The following is a 21,059-nucleotide window of genomic DNA, read 5'->3' as shown; positions in this document are numbered from 1 at the left end:
TTCCAAATACCCCCATATACTCCTCCCCACTCTCCTTCAAATTCATGACACATTTCCTCCAACAAGGCCACATCTAATCTTTCCCCCCAAAAATGGCACGAACTGGAGACTAAGTATTAAAATATAGGACTATGGGGGCTATGGGGGCTTGAATGAGAATGGCCCCTGTAGGTTCATATATTTGAATGACTGGTTCCCAGTTAGTGGACTGCTTAGGAAGGATTAGTAGTTGTGGCCTTGTTGGAGGAGGTGTGTCACTGGGGGTTGGGTGCTCCACTCAAGGTTCAGTCTCACGCTCTATCTCCTACCTGTAGATCAGAATGTAAGCTCTCAGCTACTGCTCCCACTCTGTGCCTGACTCCCTGTTGCCATGCTCCCCACCATGATGATCATGGACCAACTCTCTGAAACTGTTAGCAGACCTCCAATTAAGTGTTTTCTTTTATAAGCTGCCCTGGTTATAATATCTCTTCACAGCAATAGAATAGTAACTAAGACAGGGCTGTTTTCATTCAAACCACCACACCATTTAATGTAACATCAATAAGATCAGTAGAGTTAAGTGTTCTTAAATCTATAGTCATGTTTAAGCTATATAATATTAAGGAACTGGTCATCCTTCAAGGGAATTTTTCCTCTTTTCTGGAAGTAGGATAGTTATATCATATTAGGTCAAATTACCACCTTTTATTGTCTTCATTTGAAAATCAAGCATTACATAAAAATATATGGTTTGGTGTCAAGTTGACAAGAGGTGGACTTGTGACTGTCAATACTGAGTGTTAACTTGACTGGATATGTCTCTATCTGGGGATATGCAAGCATTTCCAGGAAAGGTTAATTAAAGGAAAAGTAGTCTTCTTGAAAATGGGCTGTATATTCTGGCTAAAGCACAGATAGTGAGGAAGTCCTGGCAAAAACAAAACAAAAACAAAAACAACAACAACAAGAAAAAACCCACTGCTGCTTGCCTCCTTGCCTTTTCTTCTTGCCAGTGAGTTCATCTAACTCTATTGCACCACCATTCTTTGCTGACATCAGAATCCACCTTCATCAGGTTCTATTATGAAGTAAAGACTAGTGACTCCCTTGGGAATCTTTAATACCTTTGGCACCAGATTGAAACTGCTGAGGCATGTAGCTTCATGGACTGAAAAGAAACCAGGTTTCCCTCTACCCAGATCTAGCCAATGGACAGGACATTCTCCACAGTTGAGTGGAGAGTGGGGTATGACTTTCACACGAACTCTGGTGCCCCGTATTTGACCACGTCCCCTGGATGGGGAGACCTGGTGGCACTCAGAGGAAGGATAGCAGGCTACCAAGAAGAGACTTGATACCCTATGAGCATATACAGGGGGAGGAGGTCCCCCTCAGTCACAGTCATAGGGGACGGGAGTAAGGGGAAAATGGGAGGGAGGGAGGAATGGGAGGATACAAGGGATGGGATAACAATGGAGATGTAATATGAATGAATTAATAAATAAATTTTTAAAGTGAAAAAAAAAGAAACCAGGTTTCTCTGCCTTTTCTTTTATAACATATATACTTTCTATCCCTTCTACTCCTCTAGAGAATTCTAAATAACACAAGCTAAAGAACCAAATAAATTTGGCATGTTGGGCTTTTAAAGATTTAAATGGCCAAAGAACTACAAAGTAAATATTAACTGGTCTCTATCATAATATCTCTGAATTTTCAGTTTTTTTTTTACATTACCTAAGCCAGAATGAGGTCTCGTTACATTTATTCTGCTTGCCTGTTTCTACTCCAAGGTTGTAACAGAGTACATGAAGATATTTTGTCTGTAATATAAAAGCATAAATAAGTAAATAAATAAACAAATAGATTCATTCTTTTCTTCAAGTTAAAAAAATATATAATAGCTGCTTAGAGCCTTAAAAATAGGCCAGGAGTGGTGGCACACACTTCTCACCTCAGCATTCAGAGACAATTTAAGACAGATTTCTATTAGTTTGAGGCCTTTCTGGTTCCAGGCCAGCCAAGGCTACATAAATAACCATCATTATCAAAAATTCTCAATTTATATAAGATAGATACAAAGCATTCAAGTGGGAATTCAGTTATAAGTAAAAATATTACAACAGATTATTTATAGAGGTTGAAAGTCTCTTTGTAACTACCAGTAAGGAATTTGATACCAGAAAATAATAAGATTTCCCATGTTTATGGATTGGTAAAATTCATATCGTAAAAATAACCACCCTACCAAGTTAAGATTCAGCTTAATCCCATCAAAATTCCAACACAATTCTTCATAAAAAAATTTTTAAAGTATTCTTAAATTTCATATAGAACCACAAAAATAAACCAGGATAATCAAGATAATCCCAATCAATGAAAGAACTGCTAGAGGAATCATTATCCATGATTTAAATTATACTACACTGTAACAGTAATTTTAAAAAACAGTATGGTATTGATATAAAAAATAAACACATTGATCGATGGAATAGAATTAAGGACCTAGATACAAGTCCATACATACACAGCTATCTGAATTTTGACCAAGAGGCTGAAGACACACATTGCAAAAAAGATAGCACCTTCAACAAATGGTGATGGTTAAAGTAAATAGTTATGTGCAGAAGAATGAAACTAGATCCTTGTCTCTCAACATGCATAAACCTTAACTCCAAAATGGATCAAAGATCTCAATATAATACCTGATTCCCTAAATTGGATAGAAAAGAAAGTAGGAAATGTTTCATTTTATACAGAAAAGGACTTTTTGAACAAGATTCTGATACTGCAGGTATTGAGACCAATAACTGACAAATGGAACCTCCTGAAACCAAACCCCTTCTGTATAGCAAGGGATATTATCATTTGCGTTAATAGGAATCCTACAGAATAGGAAAAGAAAACCTTTATCTACTACACATCTGACAAAAGCTTAGTGTCTACAAAATATAAAGGACTGAAACATCAGGAAAACAAACAACCCAGTTAAAAATTAGGTCAAAGAACTAAAAGAAAATTCTCAAGACATGAAATGGCAAATAGTTGAGAAATATATTTTTTGAATGTTCAACATCCTTAATCATCAGAAAAATGCAAATCAAAACTACTTAGAGAGAATGGCTAAGATACAATAAATGCTGGGTGGATGTGAGGAAAAGGAAACACTTAATACACTAATGGTGTGAATGCAAGTTGGTTGCAGCTACTATAGATATCAGTGTGGTGGTTCCTCAAAAGGCTGGAAATAGATATACTGTATGATCTAGCTGGGCTATGCTTGATATACACCTGAAGAATTCTATAACCTACCATAGATATACTTGCTCAAGTATCTCTATCACAATAGCCAGGAATGGAAACAGCCTTGGTATCTACAAACTGATGAGCAGAAAATTAAAATATGATATAGATAATAAAAATGTGAAATATTTACATAATGGAATATGACTCAGTTATTAAGAAAAGTAAAATTATATAATTTTCAATTAAATGGACGGAGCTGGAAACAATCAACCTGGATGAAGTAACCCAGACCAAGAAAGACAAACATCATATGTTTTCTCTCATATGTGGATGCCAGCTTTGAATATTTACATATGTATTTCATTTGGAATACCTATAGAGGCCAAGGAACTAATAAGAGGCCATAGAATTGGGGAGAGCTTTGGAAGAGAAAGAGACTGGTTACATAAAGGGGAAAGGGGAGTAACTGAATAGGAAGGGTTAAATGAGGTAGGCGATGGAAGGACAGGATAGAGGATGAAATATGGGGAGGAATAACTAATTTTAAAGGTCTTTTGAAAAATTCATATGGAAACCTACTACTACTGAAGTTTCCTTTAAAAATATAAGTATACATATACATAAATTTAAACGTTTCAGTGAAGTTACCCATTAATGGTGAGTGTAAGTGCTACAGCTCAGATAGAAAGGTATCCTGGAAGTTGGGAGCTAAGAGATACCACAAAGTCATACAAAGATGCTTACTGGTTCCCTTTTCCCCTGCACTCTCCTGGCTATCTCTAGCTCCAGCCTGCAGTCCCGCAGCTTCAGTTCTCAGCTAACCCATGGAGCTTACAGGAACAAACTGGCACAGCATTCCATTCTATGACTCTCCCTTCCTCAATGGACTCAAAATTTTATTATTACAGCTTGGTCTCAATACTGATCAATGGCCAAAACATGGCACACTTAATTTCCAAATTCTTTTTTTTTTTCTTTTTTTAAAGATTTATTTATTATGTATACAATGTTCTCCCTGCATGTACACCAGGGCACCAGATCACATTACAGATGGTTGTGAGCCACCATGTGGTTGCTGGGAATTGAACTCAGGACCTTTGGAAGAGCAGGCAGTGCTCTTAACCACTGAGCCATCTTTCCTGGCCCTAATTTCCAAATTCTTACAGATTGTAACAACTGCAGAAACAAATGATCTCCAAAGCTCTTATATCTAAGGTTTCTCGGCTCCACATTTCCAAGTCTCTTATCACTAAGGTTCTAGGTTCTACTTCCCACTCCTAAAAATCTTTTATCTCTAGGATTTCTCTGCACTCTGCTCTCAAAATAATATGTTATAAACTCTTGTCTCAGGATTTGTAAGTTACTCATGGGGTATGGTTAAAAATTTATAAGGGAGAACTGCTACTACTATGTTGTTAATGGACACAGTATTAAACTGATTCCTAACGAATTATTGTATACCTATAGATTAGTGCAGACAGGTTTTCACTATGTAGCTGGCTCACAGAAAAATAAATTTTAAAAAATTAAAGATACAAAATTGGGTAGGTTCAAAAACATCATGATGGGTGGATCAGGGCCCAGGGGGCTCTGCTCAAACTATTGTACTAACCAAGGACAATACATGTAGTAAACCCCTACTCTGATCTACCCAATGGACAGGACATTCTCTACAGTTATGTGGAAAGTGGGGACTGACTCTGATATGAACTCTGGTGCCCCATATTTGACCACCACCCTTTGGTGGGGAGGCCTGGTGGCACTCAAAATGAGACTTGATAGCCTATGACAATATAGTGGGGGAGGAGGTCTCCCTCCGTCTTAGCCCTAGAGGAGGTGAATAGGGTGAAATCAGGAGGGAAGGAGGAACGGGAGGATACAAGTGATGGGATAACAATTTAGTTGTAATCTGAATAACTTAATTAAATAATAAAAAAAATAGGTAGGTTGGGAGTGAGAAGCAGGTCTGGGAGGAGTTGGGGAATAAATATGATCAAGATACATTGTATAAAATTCTCAAAGACTTGTTTTCCTCTTATCTTCCTACCTTGTATCATACCTTTCATGAAACTATACCCAAATCTCAATGTCTTAACAGTAGACACTGTTCTCATTCACATCACACGGGACATGGTGGCTGTTATACTCTGCTCTCTATGGACATGCTCTTACACAGAAGTTTCCCATCAAATTCTCTGCAGCTGGAGAACAGATAGAAGATGATGGTGTGTGTGTGTGTGTGTGTGTGTGTGTGTGTGTGTGTGTGTGTGTGTGTAGTCCCCAAATCTTGTTCAAACTTTGGGAACCAGTATAAGAGGTGGCATTCAACTAGGGCACACATTCCATTGATTGTAACTTTATGAATCAGGTTTGTGCATGGTTAGAAAACTACTTTAGTGGCAAGCATAACAAAGAAGAAAACATGTATATGAGGCGGGAGGGAGGGAGAGGACATTGGTTTTTTTTAATAGGCCCTCCTTCATCTGTATAGAAACTCAAGAGACTTGGTTCAAAATCTTGGGTTTTTTTCTGATATGATTATAAAATATTATCTTTTATGGAAAAAAAGCCTGGTCAGGCAGAAGTGGTAAGCACTTGGGAAGCAGAGGCAGATGGGTATCTGTGATTTCTAGGTCAGCTTGGTCTACAGAGTGAGTTCTAGGACAGCCAAAGCTACACACAGAAAAACCCTGTCTCAAAAACCAACAAAAAATTTGATCACTTGCCTAGCAAAATGAGAAACAAAAATATTGCTTTGAATTGTCAGATCCAGTAAAAGCATTAGAGTAGGAAATATACTCAAAAACAAAGTAAAATTCTCAAAAATTCTAAATTTTGAAAAATATCCAAACAGCTATACAGCTATAAGGCTGTTTGTAAATAGTTTAATGGACTCTTTAAATTTCCCTTACATAAATTATCACTGAGACAAAAGCAGGAACAAGTATATGAAATTAAACCATTGAAAAATACTGTTATAGGTAAATCAATATATCAGTAGAAATATATCAGTAGCATGTTTTATATCAGTTTCAACTCTAAAATTACTAGAAAATGACATGTAAAGCTGTGTTATAATTCTAATAATTTATCTAAATACTCCCTGAGTATTTGAAAATCATCTATGTAGAATTCTATCCATAAAAAGGGGAATTCGTTATAAGTTTTATGAGAGCAAAACTAAGAAGCAGATCCTGAAATAAAAATGTAAGATCTAAGGCTATTTATTCATGAATAATGTGTAAAGCCTTGGCTTTCTTCTTTAAAGATTTCCCTTTGAATGGCACTACATTCAAAAAGTATGAATTCAATATGCATGACTGAGCACACCAGATCTACTGTATATCAAAATCTAAAATAAAGAATAGTCTTGTTAATCTTGCTAATACGTGTTTGAAAAGTGTCTATTAGTATTTAAATGTATTCCTGACACTGCAGCAAAAACAGTTTAACTCATTACATGCTCCAGATCCCTTAGGCTCACACAAGGCCATCTCAATTACGTAGCTATAATGATGCTCTCACCAACTGACTACACAGAGGCCTACAGCTAAACTGGTTCAGAGGAAAATGTAAAACAAAATTCTGATCAACAATTATGTATACTAAGCTTTTATCCAGTTTCTTCAGTACTTTTTGTTTATGCTCTCACCATTCCTACAAATCTATTTACACTAAATGCAACTTCTTAGAGGGGAAAAATAACAACAAATTAATAAAGGGCTAAAAACAAAGTCCTTGAAGGCATCTGTAGCATTTTTTAATGCAATGATCAAAAAACCACCAATACTGCTTCATTGGCTTATTAATTTATATATTCACTAACAATGATTTACTAAACAATAGTAGGCATTATTCTAGAAATTAAGTACACATCACTGAACAAAATTCCTGTCTTCATGAAACACTCCTAATATGATATGAAATAAGATCCATAAAAATATATGCTTAAATAAATGTTTCTGTGCCCTGGACCCTGGCTTTGATTCATATGGGGAAAGACGAAAGAGAAAAAGCAAGTAAGAAAGATTTTCTTAGCCTTACATAGGATGCTAAAATATATAAACTGAGGGTTCCAGCTACATCTATGTTAAAAGATTCTACAAGGTTAGGCTGGTGTGGCCTGAGGACTGTAGCTTACCTATCATGCACAAGGCCTTGGGTTTGAACCCCGTGCTCCATAAACTGGATGTGGTGGTGCATGCATGTAATCCCAGAACTTGAGAGGAGAGGCATGAAGATCAGAAGTACAAGCACTGAAGAACTAGTCCCAAACACAAAAGTGGAATGTAGTCTACACTTTAATTCAACAAGGGTTATTGGCAATGTTAACACAAATATAATCTAAGGGAGTTAGGGATAACAGCCAACAATTCTTAGTGCACAGGTTAGTGTTAATGATCTATGGAGATTCTCAATTATGGAGAAAAATAAATGAAACATGGAAACTAAGAGCCTATGCTTCCTGATTAAGTAAGTCACCATTGGGAAATAAATGGACAACATTACAAAATTACTCCTACTGAAGCCTCACTTCCCTTTCTAACTATAAAATAAGTAATAACATTTGGGTTTTTTCCCCACAAAAATCTATAAAATCCTGACTTCTTATAAATTTGGCCTCTTGTCTCTACTTCTGTCATGAAAACATTTGGTACATGGAAAAAGGATGACTTTGTTGAGAAGGAATTTAAAATTCTATTGTATAGTTACTATGATTTCTTGTGTTATATGTTATATTTACTTCTCCAAATTGAATTCCAGTCTGATACAAAGATAACAGAACAAATCAAGTCATTATTAAGAGTTATAGAGTTATAAAGATATAGATATAAAATATCAATCTTTCCTAGTATTAAAACAACTCATTCCACATGAAGTTATCGCTATGGAATAAAACTGGCCAAAAGAAAACTTAACATTAAAAATAATGAAAAACCTAAGCTGGGCATAGTGGTGTATGCCTTTAATCCCAGCACTCAGAAGGCAGAGGCAGGCAGATCTCTGAGTTCAAGGCCAGCCGGGTCTACAGATTGAGTTCCAGGGCAACCAGGGTACACAGAGAAACCCTGTCTCAAAACTAACAAACAAAAAACTATAAAGAAAATAGATATGCAAGTCTACAACATACTAGTCATACAGAAAAGGAACTACTAAAGCGCCACTGCTATATTGACTGGCCCAGAAACAAAAATTTGATAATACCTACTTTACAATGCTGAGACTATATTGATGATAGGCCCAATTTATTATCACTAATTAAAATTATTTTGTCCACCAACTTTTGTGTTTGATATGAGGCCTTCTATTTTAATTAAATAAATGACTTCTTCACGTTTTCCCTTCCCTTTCTTACCTTACCATATTTGTATGTGTGTGTATGTGTGCTGTGTCCAGGCATGTATATGGTAGCCAGAGCCTGATGTTAGTATCATTATCACTTGCTTTCCATCATATTATTTTGAGACAAGGTCTTTCATTAAACCTAAAGATCACCAAAAATTTGTATGGATTTACTTATAAGTGGGTATTAGACACATAGTACAAGAAAATCACGCTACAATCCACAGACCGAAAGATGCCAAGTAACAAGGAGGGTTTAAGGGAGGATGCTTAAATCTCACTCAGAAGGGAAAATAAAATAGGCATCTGAAATTGATGGAGGGAGGGAACTGAGTGAGAGGGGTGGGGAGGGGAACAAGGGTGGAGATCAATTATATGGAGGAGGAAGGACTAGGAGATCTATAGGGGGGATCTCTGGGATGGGGAGGGTCCCTGGTGTTAACCCTAGGTGAGAGTCCTAGCAGCAGGGGATATGTAGCCTAATGTCACCATCTCCTATAGCCAGATTGGAATTCCACTAGAGGGAGGAGGAAACCAACCCATCCATAAAACCTTAATTTGTCCTGCCTACAAGAAGTGTAGGGATAAAGACCGAGCAGAGTTTGAAGGAGTGGCAAACCAATGACTGGCCCAACTTGAGACCTAGAGAGAGCAAACCTCTGACACTATTAATGATACTCTGCTATACTTGCAGACAGGAGCCCATTAGTTGTCTTCTGAGAGGCCCCACCCAGCACCTCATGGAAAAAGAGCAGAGACCCACAGCCAAACATTAGGCAGAGCTTGGGGAATTGGGTTATATGGAAGAGGGGAGGAAGGATTGAAGGAGCTGGAGAAATCAGGGACACCAAAAGAAAACACAGAACCAACTAACTTGGGCCAATAGGGCCCCGAACACTGAACAACCAAGCAAAGAACATGTGAGACAAACCTAGGTCCCCAGCACACATGTAACAGTAGTGCAGCTTGGTCTTCATGTGGGACTCCTAACAGCAGGAGCAGGAGCTGCCTCTGACTCTGTTGCTTGCCTTGGGATCCCTTTCCCCTAACTGGACTGCCTTGCCTAGGCACAAGGGAAGATGTGAAGTGTCTAGTCCTACTACAACTTGGAATGCCAAGAAGGATTGATATCCATGGGAGGTCTCCCTTTTTCTGAGCCTTTTCTGAGCAGAAAGAGCAAGGAGGTGAGGTAAAAGGGAGGGACTTAGAGAGGAGAAGGGAAGGGAAACTGTGATAGGGATGTAAAAATTAATTACTTAATAAAAAGATAGAGCAAGCAAAAAAAACAAAACAAAACAAAACAAAACAAAACAAGAGTGCCTGGCACATTATAAGCAATTATATAAAAATATATGAATTCAGTTCTACCTTAAATATTTAAAGGAAGTTAACAATTTCACAAGCATAATTTATGTAGCCTTTGACACATTCACCATCTCATAAATATAATTTATATAACCTTTGACACATTCTCCCTAATATCCAGTTATAACTCTATCATTAATCCCTCTATAAGAAAAAAGCCTGAAACAGGCATAAACACTGGAGAAAAAGCTGGCCAATGGGAGTAAGCGGGTCAGGAAAGGAAAAGAAGGAAAGCAAAAGGCTATATTTAGAAGTTTTGATGAGACCTGGGGAAGAAAGCAGGTTTTATCCTATAAATCTCTCATACCTCCAAATCCCAGTATAGGAAAATTCTAGGACAGTGATATAATTAACTGCATTCAACCTCATCAGCAAGGGAATAAACTGATTTTTAGGATGAAATCTTATCAAAATGATATAACAATAAAACAATGAGCAAAGACATGTAAGAACAGGCTTCATCTTAGCAATGTTCTTTCTGATAAAGAACAAGGGAAGTACATTATTTTAAAGGTCACCTTAAAAAGTAGAACGGACCTCAAATAGAATCTCCAAAAGGTTCCACATAGCAGCGATATCTCTTCAACACTTTATATAGCATATTTTCAAACTCTTGGAGAAAAGGTACAGCAATTTCACTCACCATTTCAGGGAGCTTCATCAGCATATCTTTACAACGTAATGCGCACGTGGATGCTTTCTTGAAATCCCCTTGAGCAACAGCCTAAGAAAGAGATGTCAAAACTTGGTTAAACAGAAATGACAAGATAATTGTCTCACATTCTGATTGATTTTATCTATTCATTCGTGTGTGTGTGTGTGTGTGTGTGTGTGTGTGTGTGTGTGTGTGTGTGAGGGGGGGGGAGGGAAATATGCTAAGACTTGTATGGAACTCACTATGTATCCCAGACTGGCGTCCAATTCATAGTGATCCTCCCGCATGAGCCTCCCCAAATGCTGGGATTATACCTGTGAGTCACCATATTGGGCTTTTTTCAATAATGTTATAAATTACTTTCTAATGGAGAAAAGCCTCTACATTTGCTGTTTTCTTCTCTTTACATAAAGTCAAATATTCTTCTGCTTTGACTCTGGGTGGGTTAACTCAGTACTGGAGCACGGGCAAATATTTAGATTCCATCTCCAACACCAAAAAGGTGTAAAATACCCATTTTGCTCTAGTTTTCTCATTCCTCAAGCTGACAAATATAAACCTTGATATCTTTCTGAATAGATGCTCCTCTGGCTAAGGTTTTTAATAGTAAAATGTTTTAAAATAAATATAAATTAAGACAAGAACATCAATAAATCAAGTCTCACAGAGATTAAAAATAACATTCCCATTTATACTGTAACTATTCAGTGAATACTTTCCAAAGAAATCTTATAATTAAAGAGAAATACTTAATAATTGGATGTTGCTTTCTAGTCTTATAACATAAACTATTGAGACTAATGCTCAAATAAACTACAAAATGTTTATCAGTACTCAAATTATATTCTACAGAAATGACAGCTATAAAAATACATGTTATGGTTTTAACAGAAATATGAATATAGCTGCACAGTGAATCAAAAGATGTGTAGTTAACTGTTGTGACAAGACTGTGGGGAAACTGGCTGTATAGCTCAGTGGTACAACACTAGCCCAACATGTATGGTACTCTGGGATTGAAAAAGATTGTGAATTCTTTTAGAAGGAAAGGAACATAAAATATACTTTGTTAAATTATAGAGAATTATTTTTCTTGGGACAAAAATCCAATAACCTTCAAACTCACAAGATAGAGAATTCAAGTAAAAGCAAGTCTTAAATAAGAGGGAGAGCTGGGGATGTAACTCAATGGTAGAGTACCTTCCAAGGACATGAACGGCCTGTGTTCCATTCCTAGCATCACTACTCCCAAATAAAACAGAGACAAAGATATTTACTGAAGCAGAAAGATAAGATAGAGTGCACTACCAAGCTATAGCCATTCTGGTGGGTGTCAGAAAGTCACATAAGCAAGTTTTGCACTTAGAGTCCAATTCATTCAGTCTACGATGATGTAGTGGAAAGATTATGTATGGGCTTTGGGTCTCCAGCTATTTCATTTCCTTGTTCAGTGAACTTAAAACAAAACAAAACAAAACCTCTTTAGGTCTCAATTTTCCTAACTACAAAATAGGGACAGTAAGGTCTACCATATAGAATTGATCTTTTTTTATTATTATTAATTTATTCATGTTACATCTCAATGGTTATCCCATCCCTTGTATCCTCCCATTCCTCCCTCCCTCCCATTTTCCCCTTATTCCCCTCCCCTATGACTGTTCCTGAGGGGGATTACCTCCCCCTGTATATGCTCATAGGGTATCAAGTCTCTTCTTGGTAGCCTGCTGTCCTTCCTCTGAGTGCCACCAGGCCTCCCCCTCCAGGGGACATGGTCAAATGTGAGGCACCAGAGTACATGAGAAAGTCATATGACCATCAAATGAGATCACTGATGAGAAAGCATCTAACTATAACAAGATACAATAATGTGAATGAACACTGAAGCTGAGAGTACAGCTTAGTGGTAGTATGGCCTAGGTTTAACTAACTAACAGAAAGACAGAGAAAGGGGGGAGAGGGAGAGGTGAGAAAGGGAGCAGGAGAGAGGAATATTTTTGGCAGTTAAAACTACCATCAAGAATTTAGAGAAAAGTTACTTTTTCCTATGCAGTATTTAGGGATAATAATGAAAAGAAATCTTTTGAAATCATATTCTGACAAATCAGTAAAGTATTATATATTATTCTAATGGATCAAGAATCTTAGATTTAGAAGAGCTCTAAGGTTGAATTTGAACTGTTGCTCAACGATGGATTATAACTATTGTTACATAAGGATTAAATGCTACAATGACCATTACACAATAGACAATTAAGTGATAATGACAATACAATTAATCTAAATACAGTACATTACACCAAATGGATCCAGAATAACTTTTTGCTGCTAAGTAGACCCTCTTTGCAGATCAGCAAACAACAATATTGTAGCTATCAGTACTACGCCCAACATATACTAGACTGTCAGTTAAAATAAAATTCTTTCTTTTTTTTTGATATACTTAGTACATTTCCTACAAAGGTCAAACATTTTACAATTTCGGGTCTGCCATAATATGACATATCTTCCTACCTGCTATTCCCCTCCACAAGATTCACTTCTTACTTTAAAATTTTATTATTTTCCAACATGTAATTGTCTACAATTTAAAAAGTATATTTTAGGTTTCTTTCCTTCTAAAAAATTTTATAAAGTTTTTCTTCAATTCCAGGACACCATGAATGCTGGTCAAGTGTTCTACCACTGAGCAGCTATTCAGCCACTCTCCCCACAGTTTTAATTATTGCAATATTGTTAACTACTCATCGTTTGTTGTAGTATATAATTTCATTCATATTCCCGTTAAAGCAACGATCCTGTTGCAATGCATCTGTCTTGTAGCTTTGTACTCTCCACAAAACTTAAGTTTCTATAAAACAGGTGCTACATATTTAAGCTTACTAATATTTTTATCACTAGAGCACAGAGCAACAATTCACATACAGGCACCAATTAGCTACATACGCACCTGATACATTGATTTTCTTTTTTAAGTTCTATGTTATCATTAGTGTGTGTGTGTGTGTGTGTGTGTGTGTGTGTGTGTGTTGGGGCCTATGTGACTGCACATATGCCGCAGTGCTTGTACAGAGATCAAGGAACAACTTTAAGAAGTTACTTCTTTCCTTCTCTCTTTATGTGGGATTACCAGGCTTGCATGGCAGGCACATTTACCCACTAAACCATCTTGTTGCTCTCCTAGATTAATTTTTATTTCCTTCTAATCTATATCTCCATCTTCTTTACCCACCTCCTCCATTTGTTTCTGACTTTTGATAGTTTACCTATAATTGTTTCATATACATTCTATTTTGAAATAAAATAATTTGCCACTGACCATGGTACTCTACAACCCAAATTTCTTATCTCTTCTTTTTGGTTCTACCTAGCATTCTTCCTTTGTTCTTATGTCTACTGTCTCTCTTTTTTTCTCATTGTCAAATATTCTGACATACTGCATTGCACTAATTGTTCTCAAATTTTAACATCTAATAAAATAATTTAAAAGCCATGTCAAAATCAAGATTGTTGGGCCATTCCTACAGAATATGTGATTTCTTGGGCCTGGGTGGTACTAAAAAGTTTCCAAATGATATAGACTCTTTTGTTCCAGGAGCCACAAACTACTTTGAAAATCACATCTGTAGACCAATTCTATAAACAAACAATCCTTTTGGTCTCAGGAACACCTTAACTGAAAAATTATCAAAGATTTGTGTTGCATACTACTTTTTAAACTATTTTGTGTTCCTATACCTCCACCTCCCTTCCACCAACCTCCCAACACTAGGTAGGAGAGAAAGAAGGTTACTGGGGAAAGGGAACATGGACCTCTTTAGACTTTCCTGGCTGGTTAGGGTCAGCATGGTCTTTGGGGAAATACCAATCTCAGTCATCAGGATACCCAGCAGTCCAGTGAACCAACAACCTTCTTCCTCCTCTAACCATCTCCTCAAAGCATTCCTCTCTCCCTCCCGCCCCCTCTCTCTCAGAGCTTCCTCTTCCTCTCCTTGGACTCTGGTATTTATACCTTTCCCTGAGTCCTCAGAATTAAATTATCTCCAGCTGTCAAATACTACACCCCACTCTGAGCTGCACAAGGCTGTTATTGGCTGTGAAAAGAAAATGAAAGTAGCTTCATATCCCACACTTGGGATTAAAACAAAAACCTGTTTACATAACTGAATTTTTAAAGAAACCAAAACTTCCATTACAGACTTGGGCTGATGAGATGGTTGAGCAGGTAAAGGCACTTGATTCTCTTCCAAAGAATCTGAGTTTGGTTCCTAGTACCCACATCAGACAGCTTACCTGTAGCTCCAGCACCAGGGAATTCAATGCCTTCTTCTGACCTCCATGAGCACCCCCATTCACATGTGGTATAGACAACCACACACACACTCACAAAATATATTTTTTAATTTTCAAGAACTTGAAAATATTTTGTTTATATCAATCAATACTTATCAATAGTATGAATTAAACAAAAAAATGTTATTTATCTTTAAAATAACCAAAAAGCTGGTGTGGTGGCACACACTTTTAATATCAGACTCAGAAGGAAGAAGCAGGTGAATCTCTGTGATTTCCAGGCAAGCCTGGTCTACATAGCAAGTTCCAGAATAGATGGGGCTACATAGAGTGATCTCGTCTCAAATAAATAGGTAGGTAGGTAGGTAGGTAGATGGATAGATAGATAGAAAGAAAGAAAGAAATAGCAAATTAGCCAGGCATGGTGGCGCATGCCTTTAATCCCAGTACTCAGGAGGCAGATCGCTGTGAGTTTAAGGCCAGCCTGGTCTACAAAGTTACTCTAGGACAGCCAAAGCTACATAGAAAAACCCTGTCTTGAAAAACCAAAAAAAAAAAAAAAAAAAAAAAAGCAAATTATCTGAAACTAGTGTTGTACACTTTTAACCTCAGCACTGCACTTCTAAACTGAGGCTGGAGGATTGACATGGGTTTTAGCCAGCCTAGACTACAAGTGAATTAAAAGCAAGCATGGACTACAATTTTCTTGTCTCAAAAAATTTATATATTAACACTTCATTAAAAACAAGCTAAAGCCAGGTATGGTGGCACACACCTTTAATCCCAGCACTTGGGAAGCAGAGGTAGGCAGATCTCTGTGAGTTCGAGGCCAGCCTGATCTACAAAGTGAGTCCAGGACAGCCAAGGCTATACAGAGAAACCCTGTCTCAAACAAAACAAAACAAACAAGCAAACAAAAAGCTAAACTATCCCCAAACAAAACAGTAGTAAAGAGTATCATTTTATATCTTTGCAGATTTACTTCACTTCTAGCATTATACAATGCCTGGATTTTTCTGTCTATGTTATGCTCATGCTTGAGTATATAAAGAAATTTTAGTTTAATACATGGTTGTAGTTTGAAAATAGTCTTTTCAGATATTTGTGGATATTCTTTTATATAATACCAAAATTCAACTTTATTAAACATCTCATCCTTGGCTTACATTAAGATCCCTAGGTCTACTTACATTTTGTATAATCTTTAACCAATATGTGCTTTCATTAACAATATAAATGGTAATTTTTAAAACATTTGCTATGCTATACATATATGCAAATGTTAATATAGTGACATAATGCATACGAAACAACCAAAGGAAGGAGAGTGTGATGGCTCAGTGGGAAAACAAATTACTAAAGACCTGAATGAGTCTAATCCTAGAACCCATGGTCGAAGGAGAAAACTGATTCCCAAAAGTCGTTCTTGACTTCGCGCGTGCGCACACACACACACACAACACACACACAACATACACTCATCATCATCATCATATTTTTTAATCAATTGGGAAGAGAGTGAGTTAAAGATAATTTGTGTCTCCACAGATTTGAAGCAAAGCTCTAGATGTGTGGGGGTAAAATGTGTGTGGCTGTAGGAGAGGTAAGGGGCATGGACAGTACAGAATAGCAACAATTATAAACTAGAAGGTAGCCAGAAAATTAAATTTTATATCTGAAACAAAACCACAAAGCACTTGACAATGTAGTAAGGAAGTGGGGTTTTAGTAAAAAAAGAAAAGGATAAGTGTTAATGAGCTCCACAGGCACACAATCTGGCAACCTGCAAAATTACAGCTCAAGATAAGTATCTGAAACCAAGAACAGGCAGCAGGCAGCATGACAAGGGGCTCTCTGTGCTTTCTAAAAACTCACTGGTGCTTCATGGGGAAAACCATAGTCAAATCTCTGTCAGAAAAGCAGAACCCCCTATACTTCTATATCTCCTACCCCTATATACGCCCTACTCTCCACTGGGCAAACAAGTAACCACCTGGAGCATCAACACGGGCCCAGTAAACAGGCTATAGCTTAGATGAAGACTTGGGGTAGGTGGTGCTCAGACCTACTCAGTTAAGAAGTATAGGTCACCTAAAAGGCGCTTTGCTTTAGCTGTTTTCTACCCTGAGAGTACCAGAAATACTTAATATAAATGCAAACGATGTGGGCATTTTCTGACAAGCAGAGATTCTGGTATGAGGGTCATCCAATCAAGCAGTCCTCTGGTTTAGTCAGTGGGACCAGTTTGAAAGCTGTGCCTATACTTTCCACATTGGCAAGCCTGGATGGGAAAACTTACTGACAATAATTCAGCCTGGCAATGGTCATGGAAGCATACATCGTGGCAGGAACGGTAAGGTAGGGTTCAGCTTGCAAATGGCCCTTTCCGGACTATCTTGTTGGGACTTCAGAGAGAAAGCAAGTCGGTACTCTCCTGCCAATAAGTAAACTGCAAGGAACAAGCCTAAAGGGGAACTCTATCTTCTATCTCCTCAGAAGGGCTTATGTTGTATCACAGTTTGAACAAGCCCATCACAGCAAAGAAGGCATAGTGGGGAGAGTAGCTCTCAACTATGGCACAGAGCATGAAATAGCAGGTCACAAGTCAACAATACAGATTAACTGTTTAAAAGTTCACCCCTTGTCAACCAGACAACCAAACACATCACTTTAAAACCCTAACACTCCATTCCTGGCCCTCAAAGGTCCTCAAAAGTCCATCTTATAATCCTAAACTGCAAATATCCCCACAATTTTGAAAAGGCCCAACAATACTCAAAAGTCCAATGAATGGTCGGGTGCAATGGCCCATACCCCTAATCCCAGCACTTGGCAACAGGTGAATCTCTGAGTTCAAAGCTAGCCTGGTCTACATACTGAGTTCCAGGACAGCCAGAGTTAGATAGAGAGACCCTACCTTAAAAACACAACAAACAAAAAGATAGTTTAAAGCATCTCTAAGATTCAACCATATGCCAAAATTTTAAATTATTTTAAAAAGAGATTTGGAAACAGAGTGTGGTACACATATTTAATCCCAGTACTCAGGAAACAGAGTGGAAGTCTGTGAGATCCAGGTCAGCCTGGTCTATAGAATGAGTTTCAGACTAGCCAAGGCTACAATGGTGAGCTCTTGCCTCAAAAAATTCCAAGAAAAGGAAGGTTGGGGATTAACTTGTTGTAGAGCTAATGACTATCTACCATCCCCAAGACCCTAGGTTTACTTCCCAGTGCTATAATTATTTTAAGATGTTATCACCAGTCATAAGTAATAATTATATAATTCTCATTATTGACCACAGTTACTACTAAATTTTTCAGCTAGCTAAAGATGCCATTGTGAAATGAACATCTAGAATACTGAAGAAATGCCACAAGCCTTTCTAGAAGCATAGAATGTTAGCATTAAGAAAGCTATGAGCCACAGAGATCTAACTTCCTATCTAATGACAGAATCCTTTCTAGAATACATATTATGTTTTGTTCACACCTCTGCTTACAGGTTTCTAGTGACAACAGAATTAACTATCTTTCAACAAAGCTGTCAGATTTATAGTATCACTATCTAGTAAATGGTTACTCTTTACATTGGTCTGAATTTTTTCCTCCTGTTTCTATTCTGTGGAGTTTGATTGTTCTTTGATAATTTAGTCCTTAGTCATTAAACACTCAGAGAAGGGCTGTCATTCCTACTGTCTCAGTTTTTCAGCACCAACATCATTATATTCTCCAAATATTTTTCACATGGTATATTCTCTACACTAATCCAATTACTTTTAAAGTGCAATGCCTAGAAAAAAATCACAATACACAAAATTTAACTAATACAAAATGCCCACTTAGATATTATTAAAATAGGCTAGTCTCCAATTCCTGGTCTCAAATGATCTAAGGACCCAGCCTCCTGAATAACTGTGACTCTGGGCAAGAACCAGCCCTCCTGGCTTGTATTAAGACACCTTTCTCATTGCTGAGATCTAATACTGACAAAAGCAACTTAAGAAAAGAAAGGCTTCTTTTGAGTTATAGTTCAAGGGACAGTCCATTATGGCAGGGAAAGGCATAGTAGTAGGAGTGTACAGCTTCTGTCATATTGTGTCCACAATCAAAAAGAAGGGCGCAAGCAATGCTAGTACTCAGCTAACTTTCAGTTTTTTATTCAGAACTAGACTTCAGCTCATGAACTGGCACTGGCCATACTCTTAGTGGGTCTTCTTAGCACAGTTAACCTCACAACCCCTCAGAGACATGCCCAGTGCTCTAACCTGATCAGATGAAGCCCTCACAGGCATGTGCTGAACCTTGTCTCCTAGGTGATCCTAGATCCTGTCGGGTTGACAGTCAATGTAAACTGTTATGCTGGATCCGGGATCTTTTTCCCAAATGTACCTCTCTCTCTCAGACTAGTACATAGGCAATTGGCAGCCTTGTACACAGTCTTGAACTATTAAAATATTGGCTTTTATAGGCTAAGAAATATCAAGTGACAACTCAGAGGCATAGAACAAATTGTAATAGTTAAGGTGTAAAACTGAGATTTACTCTCACCACCCAGGACACTAATACAGGAAGATTAAGAGTTCAAGGCTAGCCCTGCCTACACAGCCTACCTCAAAAATAATATCTAAGTCTGAGGTCTGCTAGACTTTATATCAATATTTCATTAATCACCTTAAATTAGTGAACAAAGGACATTAATAATAAAAGGCAAGGAAAATTTATGAAGTAAACATTTATGTGCATGACCAATCTCATTTGCAGTGTAGGAAGCATTAGACAGAAAATCTAGTGAGATTCATATCTTGGGGGTAACTAAATGCCATCTAAACTGGACTTAAGGCGTCCTCGGTTGGAAGGAATTCATAACCGGCACTGTAAACCTAGCTATGCCAGGTCAAACCATGGACCATGGAGGAAAACTTACTATTGCCACTTTCCCAGACCAATATAATTCCTAACAACATTCTAAATAGTGATCATTATACCAACAGGTTAGTATAGTTCTCACTCTTCATCAAAGAAGCTTCTTTCTGAAGCAGATGGAAATTATTACAAAAATCCGTAACAGGTCAAAATACATAGAACAGTAGACGATGGAGTGCCCAACCCCAATCAACACATCTGCAATGCAACCCCTATGCCTAAGGCTAAGGGAACATCTCAGAAGAGGAAGCAGAGAGAACGTTAAGAGTCAGTGGACTAGGATGTCTTCTGGGATGTGTGTGTGTGTGTGTGTGTGTGTGTGTGTGTGTGTGTGTGTGTGTGTGTGTGTGCTGTCTGTCTGTCTGTCTGTCTTTCTGTCTGTGTGTCTGTCTGTGTCTGTGTATATGAATAACAGGGAAGGTACATCTATGAAAACTCAACAACATGGTAACCTAAATAGGACTTGCATAATGACACTACCAGTTGACATGACAGAGCAAATGGGGAAAATCACACAGGGTCCTACCCCTAATGAAAAGCTAGAGACAATTGATGGCTACTGACAGAGGGAGAACCAGTCCTCTCCAGGGATGAACTTCCTGACATGTTATCCAATCCCAAGTGGTCAGCCCTCTAAACACATACATATGAACACCACTAAATGAACTCAGGAGAAAAGGGGGAAGGCAGGAGGTAAGGGAGAGAGAGAGAGAGAGAGAAAGAGAGAGAGGAGAGAGAGAGAGAGAGAGAGAGAGAGAGAGAGAGAGAGAGAGAGAGAGAACAAAAATTAAAAAGAAGGTCAATAGTTTCAGGGGAGGGGACATGGGAAGAGTTAGACAGGGGAGAAGGAGGAATGGAAATGACCTGAATAACTCATGGATGAAACTCACAAAAAATAAAAGGTTCAAAAAATTTTTTGATTCAGGTCTTAAACCTTCAGGTAAATCAGGTTTCCTCGGGCTGGAGAGATGACTCAGCAGTTAAGAGCACTAACTGCTCCTCCAGAGGTCCTGAGTTCAATTCCCAGCAACCACATGGTGGCTCACAGCCATCTATAATGTGATCTGGTGCCCTCTTCTGGCCTGCAGGTGTACACTCTATACATAACAATAAATAAACAAATCCTTTTTAAAAAATCAGGTTTCCTCTATTAACTTCAATTTCATCATTATAAAATAAAAGCTATCCTGGTTTGAACAACGCATAATATATGTATATAAAAATGTGTTCTATTAATTTTGTGTCAATTTAAATT

General features: G+C 37.7%; 1 protein-coding gene across 1 annotated transcript in view; it reads right to left on the bottom strand.

Annotated features, from left to right (window-relative positions):
• TEX11 (testis expressed 11) overlaps positions 1-21,059 on the bottom strand; it is a 219,150-nt gene that overhangs the window by 172,655 nt on the left and 25,436 nt on the right. The window contains exons 8-9 of the mRNA XM_084789325.1: positions 10,580-10,660; positions 1,720-1,805 (exon numbers count right to left, since the gene is read on the bottom strand). Coding sequence (XP_084645451.1) covers positions 1,720-1,805; positions 10,580-10,660 — 167 coding nt within the window. The remainder of the gene's footprint in view (positions 1-1,719; positions 1,806-10,579; positions 10,661-21,059) is intronic.

The sequence above is a fragment of the Acomys minous genome, assembly GCF_964271855.1.
Source record: "Acomys minous genome assembly, chromosome: 7".
Classification (NCBI taxonomy): Eukaryota; Metazoa; Chordata; class Mammalia; order Rodentia; family Muridae; genus Acomys; species Acomys minous.
Note: the sequence above shows the minus strand (reverse complement) of the source record. Positions and strands in the feature narration are given on the sequence as shown.